At 40.2% G+C, this 22,124-nt stretch overlaps 1 protein-coding gene across 1 annotated transcript in view; it reads right to left on the reverse strand.

Moving 5' to 3' along the window:
• The window catches only part of GRIN2B (glutamate ionotropic receptor NMDA type subunit 2B), a 388,923-nt gene that overhangs the window by 272,692 nt on the left and 94,107 nt on the right, over nt 1–22,124 (reverse strand). The window contains exon 3 of the mRNA XM_074357384.1: nt 129–557. Within this exon, the coding sequence (XP_074213485.1) occupies nt 129–539 (411 nt within the window). The 5' untranslated portion in view covers nt 540–557. The remainder of the gene's footprint in view (nt 1–128; nt 558–22,124) is intronic.

Consider the following 22,124-nt stretch of genomic DNA (forward strand, 5'->3'; position numbering starts at 1 on the left):
CTATCCACTCAGTGCATCCTGTTACCCTCCATCTTTCATAGTCAAGTTTTGCATTAAAACAGATGCATCACTTAGCTCTCAATACACGCCACACCCCACCAGGATCTACTCACTGCTGCCCATCTTACCTTGTCTGCCATTATCATGGAGGAGCCCCCATGGATGCCCAGGATGGGGGTGAGAGTCTGGGCTGAAATAAAGTCAAGAATCTGGGCGATGGCTTCCTGGTCTGTGTCATCAGCAAACACCACCCCCTGGACCTTCCGGTCAGACATGAGATCACAGATGCGGGTGATGATGCTCTTTGGGTCTGTCTCGTTCATGGCTACCAGCTCCACACGGGGCACCACAGAGAGATGGTGGAAATCATCTTTCTCGTGGGCATCCTTGATGGCCACCTCGTCCGAAGTGCCCACAAGGATGACAGCAATGCCGATGCTGGGAGGGCTCTTCTGAGAGCGAGCTCTGCTGCCTGACACGGCCAGGACAGCCAGCACCAACCAGAACTTGGGAGAACAGCACTCTGCTCTGGGCTTCATCTTCAACTCGTCGACTCCCTGGAAACACAAAGAGAGAGTGGTTACATTACGATCCACACCACATGACCCATCTTGGAAGAGGATGGATACTGCAAGTCAAGACCTTATCTCCTTTTACTGATCATCAAACTTAACGTCTATCTTCCAGCCTAGTTTCTTATCTCATATTCGTGCAGCAAAGTGAGGGAAAAAAAAAAACTTTCAAAAACATCAGACATCCCTGAGACAACAAAAGATGCTATGGCTATAGCCATCAGCAGCAAACAGACCGAGACCAACAAGGGGAAGAGGATGTAAGTGGTCCAGGTAGTTATGCCAAGTGCACAAACACAGGAGTCTCCAAGAAGGGGTCTGGCTGTTGCTGCATGACCCCAGGTACACAACCCATCTTTGAACTGTTCTTTGGTCTCAGCAGAGGCTAAAACAAAACAGGGTCCCGGTCAGCTGGACACAGGAAGCTACAGATATATCAGCTCCCTATTCTTGCTGCCTTCACTTTGTATTCATCTCAAAGAAGCAAAAGCCTAAAATTCTTCAGCAACCCAACTGACTTTTAATACTAAATCAAAAAACAACCTGTAAGTTGGCAGTACTTTCAAAAACATCTCAACTGATCCTTACAATAACCCGGCAGGGGGGAAATAAGAAAGACACTATTATTACCATTTTTATGGATGTTGAAGCTGAGGCTCAAAGAAGCTAAGAAGTCCAAGACCGCAAACCCATTAAGTGAAAGGAACAGAAACCCCTCCTCTGACTTCTAGGCCAGTTTGCATTCCACTGTATCACATCACGTTGCTCTTACACCACCAAGTGTCACAAGGAATAGTTTTATTCCCATCTGTTTATGCATCAAAATATGGTGATTTGGACAAATGCTATTAAATTACTGACACAGTGACTTTCCTGAAATGACTGACTTCATGTTTGCATGCAATTCACCACTCTGTACCTTTTACAACTCCTGCATTTTTACTGCCACGTGTGCCCCTGAATGTCACATTCTGCACCAGACTGAGGACACAGCTCTCTACAGAGCTTGGTCATTTCTCTTTTCATGTCTCACCATTCTCCAAGAGCTTCCCTTAAACTGGTCCTGCTTAGGTTGTTTTTTGATTTGTGTTAAATAATCATTTATTGTACCTCTGGTAGGTGCTGGGCACCATATTAGGCATTTCCTCTTATGCAATCTCTTTAGTCCTCCTAGAAACCCTATAAATTAGTCATCTTATCCCCATTTCTCAAGTGGAGAAACTGAAGCTCAAAACAGTTACATAATGTTCCCAAGGCAATGATGGTATAACACCAGCATGCCAGTGCATACACACAGTACATTATACTCCGAGGAAATAGTCTACAAACTGTACCCAAAGCCAAAATCAGGGGTTTTCATTCTTTTCCAAAGAGAGAGAGCATAATCAAGGATGAAAATGCTGCTTCGTATTCCCTGCTTGTTTGGATTTAAAAAAAAAAAAAAAAAGAAAAGGTAATACATTAGGAACCTGAAAACTTTGAGAGTTTAGCTAACAAAAAGAAAACAATAATGAGGGTGTTGAACCAAGAAAGATTAGGAAGTGGTCGGGCTGAGCAGACTGACTGCAAACAGCATTAATGATTTGGGATAAGATGCTGGGGACATTCTGTGGCTGAAGAAGCACAAAATCCAATCCGGTTCTTGGCAGAAAACATTTTGGAACCCTTGCTGTTGCCGTCAACCTTCCACTCTGCCAGGAAGGAGCCCTGTACCCACGGCCTTGTCCATCTCTTGCAAGTAAGACGAGTAGCTCAGTGGTTCACGCCTCAGCAAAGTCTACTCCTGCCAATCTCCTCATCTCTGAGTCTCTGTGCAAACGGGATGGACTACGTGAGCCCTGGGACCAGGCTGACCGAGCTGTCCCCAGTCTAGCAGGACACCTGGGGCGCGAATTCCTCCTCCCTGAGCTTAAAGCAAAGCAGCCTTCTACAGAGTTGAGCAGTACTGAATACTCAGAGGAAGACAGATGGGTTTACCACCTCAAAGAACTGTTGGAAAAATAATAATAATAATAATAATATATTAAGTTTCAAGGGCTGGTTCTCAAGGAGAACCAAAAGATTTAGAATTTGGCAAAACTAGCAGCTAACTTCATTCCAATGGGATTCTCATCCTACAGTCATAAGTCACTAAAGCAGATACCTTCACACTGAAAAGTGGTCCAGTCTGCCATGGCAGTTTATTAACTTTAATGCACTCTACACTCCCCAACTTTGATGTTTTATTTGCTCTCTTTCAAATATCTCTTAGGTTCCTGTATTTCTTCTCACACAATATATTACACTTTGTTATGCAATGGCTAGTTGTGACACTCAAAGAATAGAATCTGGTTTTACTGAGCGTCTCTTTTATACTCAGGATACAACAAAGCACTTTACAAAGCAATACATTACGGGAGAGACCGGCAACAGAGGGACTGAGAGACAAACAGAGAAGCACCGTGAATATAAACTCAACTTCACACCTTAGGAGGGGGCGCATTAAGAGAAAGCTTGTAGTCCAAGATAAGCAAATTGGCTTTGCTCCCTTCCACCAACAGACCAGTCTTTAGACACCTGCTTTATGAAACGCTGCCCCCTCCTCTCCATCGCACTGCCCCTTCCCCGGCAGAACTGAGCATCATTTCCCTTGTGCTCTCACCGTAGCCTGGATGTGTCTATCTAAACGCCTGGAACAATTTATTATAATATGTGATTATGCACCTGCCTGTCTTAACTGCTTGGTAATCTCCTGGTGGGCAGGGACCTTGTCAGTAAGGTCAGCTTTTATTAAGCACCTACTACCCAGCAGACACTTGGAGTTGGGGATACAACAGACACAGGCTCCTCCTCCAGGACCACAGTCTAGCAGAAGATGCAGACACACAAGAAAGCCTTGCCTCACTTGTCTTTGCATTCCTGGAGTCTAGCAGGGCCTGGGATACAACAGGAAAGGACCCAACAAATGGCAGCCACTGAGTTTCTACCATTATAAAATTGTCAGTATTAGGCCATTTTTTACCTATACTAGTAACCTATTTTATATATTACATATTTATAGTAACAATTTACCTATAACCTACCATATGCCGTATACTACCATTGCCAGGTAATTTTCATGGGTTGTTAAGTCACATGTAAACATTATAAATCATAATCTCCCCAATTTCACAAACAAGGAAACTGAGGAAGACGTTAAGTGCACGACCAGGATCACACAGCCGACAAGGGATGGCATCTAGTTTCAAATCAAAAATTTGTCCCCCAAACCCTTGCTCTTTCCATTCTGCTTGGTAAAATATGAGTGTGTGAATGAATGACTGAATAAATAAGTTCATTAACCTAAAACAACTGCGTTCTGACACCTGTTGCACGTTAACTGAGCACTTAAGGATGGGCAAGCCACCTAATCACGTCTCTATTACCTCACCGGTGAAATCCGGGTGGTACACCTAACTTGAATACCTGAAAGAGTTTTTTGTGAGGATCAAATGATAATATGTAGATGGAAGTGCTTTGAAGAATATAAAATGCTCTGTAGATGCAAAGGATGTTACCTTTAAGCTTCTACAGAAGTTGTTCAAGGAGCCTCGCTATTTATAAAAGCACCAAGTCAGCATGTGGGAGGTGGGGGGAGAAAGGCAGACAGAGCGTGAGAGGAATGGTAAGAGGAACCTCACAGGGGGCAAGAGACACGAGTTCCCTAAGGGCTCCACCTCCCTAAAAAAGATGTCACATAATGGCCTTAGGGTAGCAGCAAACTTCAGGACAGCTTCCCAGTCAAGAGTAGCAGAATTCAAGAGTCATTCAGGCCAGGGTCAGCGACGGGAATCAGTGGAGCTTAGCACCCCCAGATCACATTGTAAATTCAGACATGAGGGTTCACCAGCAGAATCAACAACAAAGCAGCAGATTAGAGAGTCAGCTGTTCACCCCCTGGCCCTCTGTCTCCTTGAAGCTTGAACTGAGTGGCCCTTCAATTTAAAGCAAGCAAGCAGAATACAGTCACTTATGTTCATGCCTGCAACTGGTGCAGGGTAACGCCAGCAGGTACCAGTCTACACTTTGCCCACAGCAGACTCCAAGGGAAGACACATTTGAGTAAGAAGCTGGGCCCATCTTGTCCTCAGAGAAAACTGAGTCTGGGGCAACTCCAACAGGAAAGATAAAATGTGATTTAATAGATGATTAAGTCAAATTTTCCAAGCACAATCCTTAATAGAGTCAGGATGCTATTTGGAGTGACCCAATTAATGAGACTGTGACTAGAATATGATAGGCAGTGAAGAAAATTAAGATTAAAAGTGCCAGAACTATGCATCAAGTCCAGTTTCCCAAGCTACCAATAAAGACAGAAAGCTAGAATGTATAGGCCTTAAAATCTGTCACACAGAAGAATGTGGGAGGGAAAGGAGTCTCATACAGTATAAGTCAAGTGAAGTATAAATGAGTATAACCTCTTTGAAAGGCAATGTGAGAATGTCTATCAAAATTTTAATATCAAGATAAAATTCAAAGGTGGAAACATCAAAAGTGACAATAAGAGATGTCACATACTAGTATCAAGAAGATACCATAATCATGAATATACATGAATCTAAAAATATAGGCTTAACATGTATGAAGCAGTAACTAAAATTACCCTGGGGAGTAACAGATAAATCCAACAGACAAAATATAAACAGTGACATGAATGAAAAATAAAAAGCATGGGTAATAAACTTGAATTAGTTTAGATATCTAGCAATACATATACAACAGAGAATACATGTATTCTTTTTAAGTACATGGAAAATACTAAATCTACCAAAGTGCCTCAATAAATTCTAATCGTCATTTTTCTATAATGTTATTAAATTACAAATAAAAATGGAAAGGTAGCTAAAATATTACATATCCAAAGCTTTTTAAAAACTTAATATTAAACAACACTAAGTTTAAGGAAAAAATCATATCAGAAACTGAAAAATCCTTTGAACAGAATAACAATGAAAATATTAAATATAAAAATTTCTAGAGCATAACTAAAATAGTTTAGAGAGAAACCCATGCTTTTAAATTCACTTATAAGAAAATAAGAAAATGAAAAATAATTAATTATAATTACATTGTCACATTTTGAACAATTAAGGGTCAACCTTAAGAAGGTGAATAAAGGATAGAAATTAATGAAACAGAAGGCAAAGAAAAGAAAAAACAAAACCAAAAGTAGATCCTTTAAAAGACCACAATAGACAAAGTTCTGACAAGACCAATTAATGAAACAATAGAGAAAATGCAAATAAAATTGACATGAAAATGGGAAAATAACAACATATACAGTGCAGAAATGTAAAAATAATAAAAGAATATCATGAAAGCTAGTTGCTTTTAAATTTAATGTATAAATATCAAATAAAAAAGCAAAAAGAAGTTCAAAAGAATAGAGAAAATCTGAATATAATAATAACAATTAAAGAAAATAAAATGGTTATCAAAGGCCCTAATCCTAACCTTTGAAAACTACCCAACCCCATCTTTGTCAAATAAAAGGAAGTAAAACAGGTACACATGGAAGAAATGAGCCTTGTTCATATAAGTTGAACAAAATAGAAAAAGAAGGAAAGTTTAATTCTAAATCCAGATAATTATACTACAAGAAAAGATTATCATAGATTCCTTTCACTTATAAAGGCAAAAAAAAAAAACCTGAACAAAATATTAGCTAACCAAAACAAATAGTATATTTTAATAAATAATTTTTTAAATAATAATCTACTGTGGCTTATAGCAGGAATGCAAGGATAGCTTAATTTCAGTATAAAAATCAAAATAATTCACCACATTAATGGACCAAAAGAGATATTTACATGAACATCTCAAAAAAATTTTTAAAAATCACACATTTGATTAAGGAAACACCTATTTATGATATAAGTGGCAGAATAATTTTTCAACTCTTTGATAATAGGAAATGAAGGCGAACATCAGTCTTCACTTGGTAAGAATATATACCAAAAACTCTTAATCAGTTATTTTTTGACATTGAGAAAAAACCGAGGTTAGTGCTGTCACTGCTACTGGAGATTCTGGTAAATAAAATAAGTCAAGAAAACAAGATTTAAGAATGGGAAGGAAAGAGAAAAAACTAGCATTATATGAAGATAGTGTGGTTATCTACATAGGAAATCCAACAGAATTTTAAAGCTATTAGTATTAATATGGGGAGAATGAGATTGCTAGATAAATAATACTCTTAGAAGCCATCAATAGCTCTCTTTTAACCAACTAGAAAATATAATAATATAGTATAATATTATGTATATATTGTTATTATAAATATAATACAGTAAGAGCAAAAACAACTAAAAATTATTTAGGAATTAGCAAGGAATGCACAAGACCTCTACAGAGAAAATCTGAAATTCTATTAAAGGATATGAAAGAAGTCCTGAACAATGCAATCACTTACCACGTTCACGGATGGGATAACATAATGTTTTAGAGAGTTCTATTTTCTCCCAAATTAATCTACAACTTCAAGGCAATTCCTATCAAAATAAACAGCAGGATTTTAAAAGGAATTTTATTATCTTATTCTAAAAGGTATATGGAACAATAAAGGTACATAAAGAACTAATTAATTAAATAAGACATCCTTATCTGAACCAGTAATGAAAGTGTGCCATTAACTGAGAAGTATGATTAACTTAACTCTGCAGAACAGATCCAAAATAAAACATTTTAATTAACATATTATTTTAAAAGTTTTAAGTTCCAAGTCAATTTTGGGTTTTAAGTTGTACTTTCTCAATTCAAATTTATAGGAACAGAGTGAATGTTGAACCAAAGAGGTGCTTTTGAGTCAGAATGCTTAACTGAGGCAATAAATGTGTTCACTAATCTTCTGAAGCAGAAAGTATAATAGATGTCAAACATCTACTATCTAATGCCATTCTGAAGTACAATATAAATATCTGTTTCTAGCAATGAAACGCAATGCCATCTATATATTCAAGACATTAAAGAACCCAATTTCAATCCTCCAGTGCATTTAGGATTTAGGGTCTGCTAAACACATCTAAACATCATCTAAATCTGTAGAAATAACATGTAAAAAACACCTATCTCTAATTTTAGTGGATTTAGAACTTAAAACTTCTCTCTACATTGTTATTCTCCTCTTACACAATTATCGTCATCCATTAGTCTTAGAAAAGCTTCTGAGTTCCCTTGCTCCTGCTCTTTCTTCAAAAAGGAACAAGGAGAAATTCTGGTAGTCTAGGGCTTGGGGACTGAGACTGTGTGCCTATGAAACCAGTGACGACAAAGAAGTCTATTTGGACATCCTATAAACATGCCAAATCCATTTTTAATGTAGTAACCGACATGGCAATAAACAGCACCCTTTGGTCCTGCTGGGGTATATTTAACTTATCCAAATACACTCCTGTGCAGAGCTAATCCCAAATCCATTTCAACAAACCATAGCCACAACAAATAGTGTAAGTAGAAAATCAAAGAAAACAGAGCCTTAGTTAAGTCACTTCTGGGAGAGTGTTCAATCAGGGAAGAGCAGGATAGATGGGGGAGAGGGGAAAAGACACAGGTAAAAATTATCCAAACCTCTGACCCAGCAGATAAGCCATCCAGCCCTCCTACATAAAGCAGGTAAGGATGCCTTTCCAAAGATCACCATGTGAGAAGTGGCCTCATCGTTGCAAAGGGCTAATGTGGCACTGAATTCCTTGGCACAGAAATTTGCTTTCCTAGGACTTCTGCCACATAAGAGCCTTCTTCTTACTCAGTCCAAGCACATCTACCACCTGAGCCTTGCCCCATAACCTACCACCTTGTTCTACAACACTTCCGGTGGCTAAATCATGGCTTTTCTATCTGACCTGTTTTTTTTTTTTCCTGCTGTATGCACAAAGCAGAAGTGTCCCTTCTACTGTCACCCAAGTTCTTGACACGAGTTGAACAAATAACTAATAAAGGATTATTAATCACTTTATATGTGTGTATTTTCATATAAATTTGTAATCCAAATGTAGGTGATCATCTGTACTCTCACCAGCAACAGCCACTCGTTCTCTTTTTCTTTAATATTCTACAAGAGCAGGCACCAAAATTGTTCAAAATTTCTCTTCTAACATCTGCACTTAGTTCTTAATTATAATTAATTTATATGCCTCCAAGGACAGTGTGAGCAGCCCTGCTGAAATCCAAACCTTTTGAAACCTGATTCTGATTATTACCATTTGGCAGGAGATTAGGGCAATTGCATGTATTGGTTTAACAAAAAAATAGCATTTTCAAGTGTTAATAAAAATTATTGGCTTGTCACTGACTATTAAGAAGGGGGATGGGTAGTAAAAATGGGTGATGGATGATAAAAAGAGAATCATGGGAAAAGGGCAGCAGGAAAAGTTCAACTGGAGGGGAGGTCAAGGGACAATACTAGGAGGGTAACAGTGAGCCAGGGATGGGGCAGGGACCGCCAGAACTATACGCATCGACCCAGAAAACATTTGTGTTTTGAGCTGCAGATAAACAGCCTGTGCTAAAATAGATGTAAAATTGGGATGTTGAGAAAGACTATTTTCGAGTCCTCCAGGTGTTCTACTCTACTGCCTAAGTACATCCCAAGCCACTGCAACCCTCTGCCAAGCCTGTTCTGCAATAGCAGTAATAACCGTGATGCGTCGTGGTGGGGAGAGCAAAATTTCGAAGTCGAGAGCAAGTTTTACGTTTACTCTTAACTTGCTGTGTGATCTTCGACCAGTTTCTTTACCTCTTTGACCCTCAGCCCCCTTGTTTGTAAAACGTGAGATAGTAAGTTCTTTCACAGGACAACTGTGAAGATTGACTCATTTGACAAATGTTTATTAGATGCTTTCCATGTGCCAGAGAATGTGCTAGGTGATGGGATTCAATACTGGATGGAATCCAATCTACAAGGAGCCTTTAGACCAGTGTCCAAGACAAATAAATAAACAAAATTATGGTACAACGTGGTGAGCTATAAAACAGCATGCCCAGTGCGCCAAAGGAGGCCAGCCACCAAATTCTGCCTGGGATATCAGGAGAGTAACAAACTAAGTACTAACAGATAAGCAGGAAATAGCGATGAAAACAATACAAGAGAATTGCAAAAATCATAAAATATTAGTTAGCAGGGTATTATGATACAGCAAAGAAAGCAAGGACCTAGAAGTCAAAAGATTTAGAATTGAAACTTAGCTCTGACACTTACTTACCTTAGGGGAAGGGGAAGCAGTAACTGAAGCTACCTGGACCTCATTTTCTTCATTATAAAATGGGGATTATTGTCCTTACCTCATAGAGTTGTTGTGAATACTAGACAATTTACTTGAAAGCACCTAGCAGATAGCAGGTACCTGATATTTATTCACTGAATGTGAACATACTCTGCTCAGAGGCAGATAAGGAGCTCCTTTTGCCTTGAATTATTTAGAAATGAGTCAAAGACTCCTCTCCCACTTTTTCTCCAGCTTTGGTACAATTTCTACTGCCTTTAGAAATAGGTTGTTTTAAAAAGTCTATAAGTAACAGTATCCAGTATAAACAATATTTTAAATAGATTTTAAATCCTAGAACCAACCAGACCCTACTCCCCCCACCATCTCCCACCAGTCACCAACCAGCCACCAAATTTTGTGCAAAGTAATATGACCACTTCAACTACATAAAAACAGTCATTTATTATATTTGGAACCCATATCTTCAGTCACTAATAGTGATTCTTCCTGCATGGAACATAGGAAGGGAGAACCCAATTCTGACTCATTTGGCTAAGGTAGCTTTCCTAGCAAACCCTAACGAAGTGAAGTCAAGACTGATATGTGTCTTCCTTATCTACCTCCAGTACTTAGCAAAGTGTCTGGCATATGGTAGGTGCTCAGTAAGCATTTGTTGATGATATTAATGAATGAACCAATGAACACGTACCTAAGAATACCAATAATAAGTTGACACATAAATGAAGGCACTGGTCCAGGTCCTTCACTCCCAAGGGTTATAACGTGAGGGGAAATATCACAAACACTGATGCCATTCTCAACTTCCTGATATTCTACAGGCTCATTCTTAGGTCAGGGTTGTTAGCTGATAATTGCCCATGTGTCTGAGCATTCATTTGCACATGTTCACGTGTGGGTAAACTGATGCCTGTACTAATGATAAATGTATATGTGTACAAATTAGCCCTCTTTCCCTTGGGCTCTGAGTTCTAAGATGGTTCTGCTGACAAAGCATCGTACCCAAACATGATTCAGCCTTCACTCAGGTTTAAATAGGCTTTAAAACAAGGTTTTAAACAAGACTCTGAGGTCATAAAAGGCCTCAAAGAGAGCACGGTAGCAAGGCCAGAATCAATAGGAACAAAAGCCACACTGTTTGAGCTGGCTGGTTATCAGGCCAACCTCAGATGCAGTTACACATTTTTTAATATTAAATGTCATCTTTATTTCTGCCATCAGTATTCACATTTATTCACCACACAACCAATCGTAACTGAATTCCGAACTCACTTAAATCCCTCTAACATCACAAATGGAATTTAACACCTATTCAAAGAATTAATCACAAGTTGAAATATACCTCTCTTAATTTCACCTGCCCGCCCCCCTCTCTCCCTCTCCCTCTCAAATTACCGTATAAGAAGAATGTGTAGTAGAGAAGGGATGTAGAACTGAGCATCAGGAAACCTCCGGCCTGTTACACTCCTGCTCCTAACAAGCTGTGTGACTAAGAAAGGACTACTCAAACTCTCTGTGGCTCTGGTTCTTTATCTCTGAAATAAGAGAAATGGACTGGATGTTCTCAAAGTCTCCTCAGCTTTAAAATTCAGTGAATCCCTCTGTCTTCCATTCCCCGCTCAGGGTCAACTCTCTACTCCCCTCTGCTCTTCTCCAAGCCCTGGGAGGCAGATCTGTCTGGAGCACATCAAGGCACTTGCTAGTCCTCGGCTTCGGGTTGGGTTTGACCCAACAGACAGCACAAGCAGGGGCTCAGAGGGGACGAGAGAGCAGGGCCGGGGTGTTTCCCCTCCCTGATCCCCTCCCCGTGCGTTCACTGTGGGTTGGCTGTATCGCTTGACCGAAGGTCACTGCTTCCGTGAGGCATCCTTCTCCACATGGCTCTCTCCCTCCAGATTCCCGAAACCACTCCCACTTTCCTCCTTCGGGACTCCCGGTGGTGGTTAACTACACCAGGTTGCTTCCAGCACCAGGACACTGCACCACTTTCTTATGGTTTCTTTGCATTGCCCACATCTTGGTAAACAGCCCTTTTTCTCAACTCTCTTCAAATTAAACCAACTGAGGGTTGCTATCTGTTCCCTACTCTGACCATCAATGATAGAGCTTCCTCCTGCATTCCTTAACAACACCTAACATCCTCTCAGGTTCGAAATGGCAGAAGCAGGGCCTTAATTCCACCCCCACCCACCACAGAATAAGGTACGGCCTCTCCTGATAGTGCTTCCTGCTTATCCTCAGGTGCATGTTAGGTCAGCAGCATTAGAAACAGGAACATTCGGGTGCCTGGCCCTTTGCAAAGAATGGATAAACATCTGTAGAATATTTCAAGAGAACAGCCTTCGGGAGCCAGCATTTTGAGAATGAGGAATGTAAAAGCACTGGGAATCAAAAAACTAAACCAAGCAATTATCAGACTGACAACAAAACACAATCCAGAGAAAGTCTGAGCATTTTCATGAAGGAAAAATGTGGTCATTAAATGGGACTTTACACTGACAAAGAAACAAACGGATTAAGGAAGCCCTAACTTTTGTTCATTCTCTTTGATTTGGTTAGAATCTGCTTCATGAAAAACTGAGTTTGGAATCAATTTTCACTGTCAAATTATAACCCAAAGTATAAACAAAAATACAGCAACAGAAGAAAACATAAAGGTGATATTTCAATGAAACATGACAGTTAACTATATTTTTTTAGTATGTGGAAAAGAAATTAAAAGAGTGAAAAACAGTGAAAAAAAGAGTTTGTGGATCCCTTGCTGTAATGATAATGATATATTTGCAATCTGGCCACCCTTCACATTTTATATTGTTTTTAAAAAGTAAGTATCTGTTCTCTCTGACTGAGTCCAATATCTTTACACTGTTAGAACAGCATGTACACCAGGCCTGCATTACCGTGTCCACCATCACCATAGAAACAGCAGGGCAGGGCCAATTGGAATGGCCTGCACCTCCTTTCCCACGCCCCACCCAGGTCAAATGATGCTCCTTCCTGATTCAACTCAGCCACAGGTTGTGCCAGAATCCACCTGCACAGATCCGAGCATCTGGATACAGAGAGTGTGCTCAGGGTATCTGCAGCTTTCCTGTTTTAAGTCAGATTTTGATATAGGAGATGATAGATGTTAACTAAACTTATGTGGTAATCATTTCACAATGTATGTAAGTCAAGTCATTATGCTGTACGTTTTACATGTATATAGTGCTGTATGTCACTTACATTCAATAAAACTGAAAAAGTGAGATGTTTAAAGCAAAGTACTTAACTTACAACTTCACACACCAGCTCCTTTCCTTTCCCCTCCAAAGTCCAATGAATCAACAAATCCTTATTGAAGACTCATTTTGCAAATCACAGATTTCCTGGGAGTCATGTTCCAGGGAGTCAAGACTAGGCTTCTGCCCACGAGGACTGCCTACCCCAGCACAGGGAGGGCACACAGTCCCCAACACTGGACTGTCAGATGGCATGAAGGATGTGAAGCAGAGGGAGGACAGCTCTGGGCTTGGGTAGCGAGGACGACTTTATCTGGAAGCAGCTCTGAGGGTATTTGAGGTGAGGAACCAGGCTTGTGCAAAGGAGCAGAAGTGAGGCAGGCAGCACTAAGGCAGCGGAGCAGTGAGGCACAAAGCTGATCAGGGATGGTAAACAGCGTGGTCTGGCCAGAAAGAAGAGTTCATGGAACCAGTAGTCGGGAGATAAAGCTGAAAAGGTACAGAGAGGAATCTGGGTGCTCAGCTAAGGCATTTAACTGACTGCTAGAGAGGCAACAAGAAATGATGGAAGAACAGGAGGGAAGGGAACAGACCTCTGATCACTACATCCAGTTTATTCTCAACCTCCAAGGTGAACGAAACGGCAGCTGCCTTCCAGAGCTGTTCGGGAAATCAACCAGGATGGCCTATTACAGCATGACAATTCCTTCTCTGCTCCGATAATAGCCGCCACTGTTGAGAAGTTAAGACCCCAATTTTATGATGATTAAGAAACCGAAGTGCTTACGAAATACCATTTACTGAAGTGTTTTTGACTGAAACAGTATTCATGGAAATAATTCTCTTCTCAACAGGAACATTTACCTGTTGGTAATAGGAACCCAAACACAACAACCCTGGACCACTGCCTGAACCTGCTCCTATGCTCAGAGACTTCTCTTCCCTCCTCTCATCTCTATCCTAAGCCGACTCCCTCGGCTTGTCCAGTTGAGGACTCTCACTTGTTCATTCAAAGGCTGTCTCACGGCCCCACTGAAACCCTTCATCCTCAGGCAGCGTTTTTTCCAGTCTGCAAATTCTCTCACCTCACTCTGGCTGATGAATAGGTTTGCGTGTGCATGCACGTACCTGTGTGTGGGTTAGAGCAAGAGGGACAATATCTCATTTTCATTCCTTTGGCCTCTTCTTCTCCATCCTCTCCATTCTATTCCTCACCTCGCTTCTCAAATCTGTCTTCTCTTTGTCTTAAAATCTCCTCTCCTCATGCTCTTTCTGAATGTCTTCACACTTTCATCCCCTCCGTTTGACTAAAACTGACTTGACACAAGTCACTAACAATATGTTCATGAACAACTCCAGGTGCCTCTGTTTTTGCACTCTTCTAACTTTCCCTGGCTGTGCTGGACAAGCTTCGTCATCTGCTTCCTCCCCATTTCACCATCTCTCTCGACGCTTAACCTCCGCTTTCTTTGGTCTGCTTGCACCCTCAGCTCCTCTCCTCTCCTGACTTTCTCGGGGCCATTGTTTTTCTTTCCTCAGCCTGGCTCTCCAGAGGGCTTCATTTCCACCCGGAGTTTAACCACGACCCCTACACTTGCCCCTCCCCCGACTGAGATAGTGACTCAAATCTTACTCATTCCTCAACTGTAAAAAAAAAAGGCCTTGTTTTACACTTTCATCCATCCGTTTAGTTACCCAGCCTCACTCCAAGGTTGACATGTCTGAAATGTTTTCACAGCTCTCTGTGTGCCTTTGTCATTTTCCTTTGTCTAATTTATATTCAGGTCCAAGTCAGTCCCTGCCTCATTCTTCATCACCTGATGTAACGTCCTGACGTCTTCATACAACAATCTTTCCACTGACTTCTCTCATTCCACATCTAAATATCCCCAAGAGAACCATCTCTTTCTGATGGCCAAGCTACATTTTTCTTTCTTTAAAACCTGACATCTTGTTTCCTATTCTCCTCTTCCCTTAAGAGTCTCCAAAGACTCAGTGATGCAGCGTGACAGAAACGTAACTGATCCACTCTGAACTCCAGAGTTTAATGAAAGGAGTGGCTATCCCTTTATGCCTCTACCTAATTAATCATTCGTGCCTTGAAAACCACTCACTCTTGTACCAGCCGCGAGCTTTGTCATTCCCGCACCAGTTCTCCAAATTTCCATCTGTCTCCTCATCCAGAGTCTACAGGGTTTTTCTTACACAAATCTCTCCAAGAGACAAATGAAGATCAACTAGTTACATGTGACACAAACTACAGTATGAGTCACATTTGCCAGAAGGAAGGGGGCACAGTGGGTACCTGAGGTGACTCTAGGCTTATCAAGAGCGTTTTCCCAGGAGATCTATACTCCGGAGGCAATGGAAGAGCTCTGAAGGAGGGTGTGTGAGAGGGGAGCGGACTAGGTGAAGCACCAGGAAGCTCCCTGTACTGGGTCTGGACCAGAGAAGAGGCACAAAGCACAACTCAAGGGGAAGAAAGGGCACCCAAGTAAGCCATGAAAAATTATTCTTTTCATTTTTAAAGAGGCACTGAGAAATAGTGGGAAAAGCCCTGAATTTGAAAAAATTTACTAGATGATCTTAAGCACATTACCCAGGCCCTCTGAACCTCAGAGGTGGCCCTCTCTAAACTGTGAACAATGATGGGAAAAACAACCCTATTTCACAGAATTATGAGACTTACATGAGAAAACAAGTATGAACATAGCATATAAACTGAAAAGTACCATGTGAATGTGGAAGTTTGTTATCACTTAATGGAACTGACAAATTATTCATTTATGGATACATCCGTACATAAATTTTAACTAGTGAAAAAATTCTTTTTTGGGGGTCCAGTTTACTGGAGTATGATTTACGTACATTAAAATTTCACCCTTTTAAGTGTTCAGTTCTATAAGTTTTTATAAATGTATACAGTATGTAACTATTGCCATAATCAAGATATAGAATATGTTCATTAACCAAAAAGCTCCCTGTTTGTACTCCTTTATAATTAATCCCTTTCCCCACCTCCTGCCCCTGGCAACCATTGATCTGACTTGGCTCCTATAATTTTGCTTTTTCCAGAACATCCTATAAATAGAATAATACTGTATGCAGCCCTTTGTGCCTGACTTTCTTCACTTGGTAGAGTGGCTTTTGAGATTCCTCAGCACTGTTGCATATATTGGTACTTAACTTTTTTATTAACAAGTGATCTTCCTTTTTATGAATGTACCACTACGTATTTATCTATTCACTGTTAATGGACATTTGAGGTGTTTCCACTTCTGGTAACTATGAATAAAACTGCTATACCAGTCACATACAGTTCTTAATGTAGACATATGTTTTCATTTTTCTTAACTGAGTACTTGGGAGTGAGATTGCTGGGTTATATGGTAAGACTAATTTTAATTTTATATAAAATTGCCAAACTTTTTCCAGAGTAGCTATACCATTTTTGATTCCCACCATCAGTTCTTCACTCTTCTTACCAAAACTTGATCTTGTGGGTTTTCTTTTATCTTTCTTCCTTCTTTCCTTTCTTCCTCTCTTTTTAGTTACTTTTTTAAAATGTCATCAATTCTACTGGATGTTTAGTGGTATATCTGTGGTTTTGTATTTAAATTTCCTGCCAACTAATGATGCTGGGGATCTTTTCGAGTGCTTGTTTACCATCTGAATCTCTATTTTGGTAAAGTGTCTTTTGCCCACTTTTAATTGCATTGTTCGTCATACTATTGAGTAGTAAGGGTTCTTTGTATATTCTGGACACAAGTCCTTTATATAAGATATGCTTTTTGCACATACTTTTCCCACTCTGTAGCTTATTTTATCATTTCCTTTAAAATGGCTTTCAAAGAACAGAAGTTTTTATTTTTAATAAAGTTCAATTTGTCAATTTTTTATATTATGCTCTTTGTATTATCTAGGAAGTCTTTACCAAAGACACAAAGATTTTTCTCTTGTTTTCTTCCAAAAGCTTTTCAGTTTGATGGTTTTACAGTTACAGTTCTAGGATACATTTAATTTTTTACATGACATAAGATGTGAGTTGAGGTTCTTTTTTATCAAAAATCAATTGCCCATATGTGTGCAGATCTACTTCTGAACTCTCTTTTCAGCTTTACTGACCTCTATGTCCATTCATATGCCCTTACCACACTACCTTGATGACTGTTGCTTTATGGTTAAGTCTTTTAATCAGACGGCAAATGTTCTCCAACTTTATTCTTTCATTTCAAATTGTTATGGCTTTTTTTGCTTTTCCATATAGATACTGAATCAGCTGTCAATTTCTACAAAAATGTCTGCTGGAATTTTTACTGAGCTTGTGTTGAATCTATACAAAAATTTGAGAAGAACTGACATCTTACCAATACTGGTCAGAAATTTTATAAAAATTACCCCTATGAATATCATGTTTTTGATGTCATAAATTTACTTTCTAAATTTCAATTTCTAATTGTTCATTAACATTATGTATAAATACAATTAAGTTTTATACACTGGTCTTGTATCTTTTGACCTTACCAAACTTACTCGTCCATTTTAAAAGTTTTTTTTAATATATTCTTTGCTACTTTCTATACAGACAATCACAAATACAGTTTTATTTCTCTGTTTCCCTTCTTTTTCTATTTCCGTGACACTGGCTAAGACCTCTTCCAATACAGTTTTCATAGGAGTGGTACACGGAACGTCCTTGTCTTGTTCCTAATCTTAAGGATAGCACATGCAGTCTTTCAATATTAAGTAGGGTGTTACCTGTAAAGTTTTCATAGGTTCCCTTTGTCAGGTTGAGGAAGTTCCTTTCTATTTCTAGTTTGATGAACTATTTTTAGTCATGAAATGTATATATAGTTGGGAGGTTTTGTTTGTTTTCTTTACTGGAAATATTGTTTTCCACCTTTGCTTCAAGAGTCCTTCTATGAGCTTGGCTGCTCATAGAGACTTGGGAAGAGAGTGGTGCATTTAAATTAGTACATGTAGTGGGTTATTTTGGTTAGAGTTTATGAGGTTGACTGAAGTATAACAGAAAGGAAGAAGTCCCCCCAAGGAGGTTATAGTTATTCATGTAGAAGATAATCAGGCCATAAAAATATTGCCGGAGAGGAGATAATAGATCTGAAACTGATGAGGAGGAAAACACAGTAAGATGTGGAGAAGGTGGGAGAGTAAAACTGTATTAAAATTGGCTCTTACACCAATGTTTGTGGGAGGAGAAGCCAATGATGGGAGACAATTTATGGAATAAGTTCTGTGTATTTTATATCAATTTCCAGGTGTCAGCAGTACATAGAGTTGTAGAAAATCTTATAGACAATAAAAAATAAATACTAAATCACAGAAAAAGAGCAATCAGAGCCAAAAAAAAAAAAAAAAAAAAAAACCCAAACTGATTTAAGGGACAACTAAATGAAGATGAAATTTCTCTCTAAATTGAAAGCACAAATACACAACCTTAAGAGAAGATCTTCCTGTCTACCTTGGTACGGTTAGAAATTCCCCAAAATGAACATTTTCTCCCCACTAATATAAGAATATTCACTCTTCTTTCACGTCTACTTCACTCTTTATACAAATGCTTTTCTACCGTGGTGGGGCCTCCATCAGAGCCCCTTGCCTGTGATCCACACCCCGATCCCCCACTTCACTCCCACCAGGGCTGCCAGCTACAGGCTCTGGGAAGTACTGGTAACAAACTCTGGAAAGCTTAACCAGGCTTGTATATGTTGGCTGAGGAATCTACCAACCTTCCTAAAAGAAGTGCATTCTTGAGTTTTAAACAAGAGTCTCAGAAACTGACTTTCAGAATACAGCTCACTCATAAGACAGTGTGCTCGTGCATCAAGAGGAAGGAAGGGGGTCAAGGGAGACAGTTTATTAGAGAACTCACGTCCAGTGCAGCGTTTCTCCAACTATGACCGGCAAGCACCTTTCCTCAGAGCCACTTGGGCAACTGGCAAAATCTATAGATACCCAGGCCTGGCTCCAGAAAAGGTGACGCAGAATCTCTGAAGATGAAATTTGGAAATCTGCATTTTTCTCAAGCGCCCCAAGTGATCCTGTTGTGCACTAGAGATAAAGAAGCCCCGACTGGAGGAGTGGGGAAAAGCCGATCGCCCCCACGCTGATCTCCCAGTACACACTGGGCTGTGCATCCTCCCAAATGCCAGCAGAGGAAAACAAGTCAAACTCCAGGTTGGAAAATAATTACACAAATAAGCTGAAATGCTTCTGGAAAAAACTTCAATGATACAGAAGAAACAAAAACACAAAGAAGACAACAGATTATAAAAATCTGAATAATATAAGTGACCTTTTAAACACTTTTTATTAACGGGTAACATTTACACAGACAAGTACATACATTATAAGGTGGCATGAGGCTCAATGAATTTTTATAAAATAAACCACCACTGGTGGTTTTAAATGTCTTCATAATTAGGTATAGAGAAATCTTCATGGGGGAAAAAAAAAAAGGATGCTTGCTCTCTCTACCCTGAAACTAAATTAAAAAAAAAAAACTAATATATAGGGGCAAGAGGATAAGGCACAGAATTTGATGGGGCTCTTAAAAAAAGATCAGCAAAAGAGAACATGAATGGAAAAAGAAAAAAATTAAATAAAAGGAAATCAAAACTCCTAAAAGAATAATTCAATCTTAGTCAAAGTGACCTGCTTTCAGAATACTTTGGGGATTTATTTCAGTCTTACTTACACTTACCCACTCATCCAGGACATGTAATAATTATGCAAAGTGAGTAATGAAGATAGGGGGTTTCTGGAGCTCATGTATTTTATTTCTTTGAAGCAATCTTGAGAAGGAGAGAGGGTCAATAGCTCTTAGATATTTATTCCTACAGCCTGCTTTGGGGGCAGGTCTTACATTTATTAAGCAGCGTCACTCTGAAATATGAATGAAACCATGTCATGTCTTCAAATGCATGGTGACAGTGGCTCTGTCTTAGTGGCCATGGACTTAGCCCTGGGACTGATGAAGCCCACAGTCCACCTTCACCCACTTCTACAAGCCTGTTTGCTCCTCTGTCACAGTTCCAAGTCAGCTGAGCAGCAAACGAAACAGCTAAACTGACACTGGACAGAGAAGGCAGAGAAAGGAGAGAGGAAGAGGGAACGAGTATAAAAGAAGACAGAGACAGCTGCCTTTAACCCGGAAATTAAGATGCACACCATCTCTAGGCAAAGAAAACAATGTCGCCGTCACCTATTAGCAAGGGGTAAGGCAGGAAAAGGCTTTATCATCTGAGTCTGCTGAGGGGGTTTTGGGTAAGCACAGTCTAACTACTGAACTAAATAGCATTCAGTGCTTTATCTTCCAACTACTTCATAACCTTTGCCTAATAAATGTTCACCAAACCTCTGCAAGGTGCGCATGTATTAAACACCCACTGTAAACGGGCAAACAAAGAGCAAGAGGTTAAGTGACTTGCCTAAAAGTGAAGAAAAAGGCTGGTATGTGAAATCAGAATGTAAACAGCAATAAAGTATTTCTGTTCCCCACAACCATGCCAAATTTCTGTTTTTTTGTTTGTTTTTTTTTCAAATTGCTTGTGTTTTCAACCTCCCAGTGCTTATAAAATGGCACCAAGGATGAATTTTTGCAGTAGTTAAAGGTGTATACAACTGGCTTTCATTCAAATGACAAAAAGAGGTGCATTTCTCACAAGTAAATATGAGCCAAGGAAACTGAAATACTGCGTAGTAACAGGTACAGAGACGTACAATCAGAGGAACACACTCACCATCAGTCACTGTCATTCTTCAGCCCTCCAATTAGTGGGGACTGAAATGGAAGTCCAACCTTAATTCTGTCCTCCCTGTGCCTACGAGCAACTGAGACCCTGCTGCTCATCAGCCGCCCCTGCTGGGCTGGTCCCGACCATACAGTGGGTCCACCCGCCTTGCCTCCTGATTGCTCCACAATCCTCTGTTACAGCTGGGGGCTTGCCCTGGACTCCAGCCACCAAACAGAGCCCTGACCCTCCGCTTGGTTCTTGCCAGTTTCTTCCTCCTAAGTGAACACAAAGTTCTGCAGATTCCCCGTAAGGACTTGGCTTCCTCGTGCCTACCCAGACCCTATCAACCTATCAATTGGTGCATCCTCCACCAGCCTCTCTCACTCTTTTTTTTTTTTTTAGGAAGTATTTTTTGAAGCTATCTCTAAATGTTGGATCAGTCCTACTTTCCCTGTTCTTACCCACCATCTTCATCCTCCCTTTTCCCCCAGTGCCTACCGCTAGGATCCCATGACATCTTAAGGTCAAATCATGAACTATGAACTTCAAACATGACAGACAGTGTCTCAACATTAAAGAAGAACAGATGTCCTCTGTCCTGGAGATTCTGCCACTCCTTATTACCAGTGCACCGCTGCCCCCTCCAATAATTTCCTCTTGCACCATCTGTCTCTTCTCCCAGAACTTTTTGGTTTTAACACCCTGTGAAGTTTGGCCACCTACCTACCACTTCTAGAAAGCAAAATATGTTAGGGACTTCTATAGTCTGAATCTCCTACAGATTGCTCTATAACCTCGGAAAGCCACACTGGGGATCTGTAAACTGCAGCACCTTAACTTGAAATCTGAGTGCTGCCAAACCGGGGCCGGCGGAGAGGGGTTGCACCACCATCACCATCACTCCGTGTGTCCAGCGGCAGCACTAGAATGTCATTTAAGAGAGGCTTAGGGGCACCAATCTGGTTGGAAAAAGAAGCTAAGGGACTTGTCCTAAGGTAGAATTTATACAGCAAACACTTTTACTTGGTGTATATGTTTATGGAGGAGAAGGGGCGCTGTAGGAAGACTAGCAGATAATATGGGATTATATTTCCCCCACATCACTCCTCATCTCACCGCTGTCACTTGAACCAGCTTGAGAATTTAGCACATTAAGACCAAACTGGAAGAGCTGGTGAAATCTGGTGGACGGTGGGTGTCTGGTCCATAGCCCTGCTCACCAATGAATGCCCTGTGCATGATGTGATTTCCACCCAGCTCGGTTAGGATTTAAGAGAAGCAGTGTCGTTTGGGCACCAGACAGACCTACTTTGGGAGGGAGGGAATGCTGTATGCACC

The sequence above is a fragment of the Camelus bactrianus genome, chromosome 34, assembly GCF_048773025.1.
Source record: "Camelus bactrianus isolate YW-2024 breed Bactrian camel chromosome 34, ASM4877302v1, whole genome shotgun sequence".
Lineage (NCBI taxonomy): Eukaryota > Metazoa > Chordata > Mammalia > Artiodactyla > Camelidae > Camelus > Camelus bactrianus.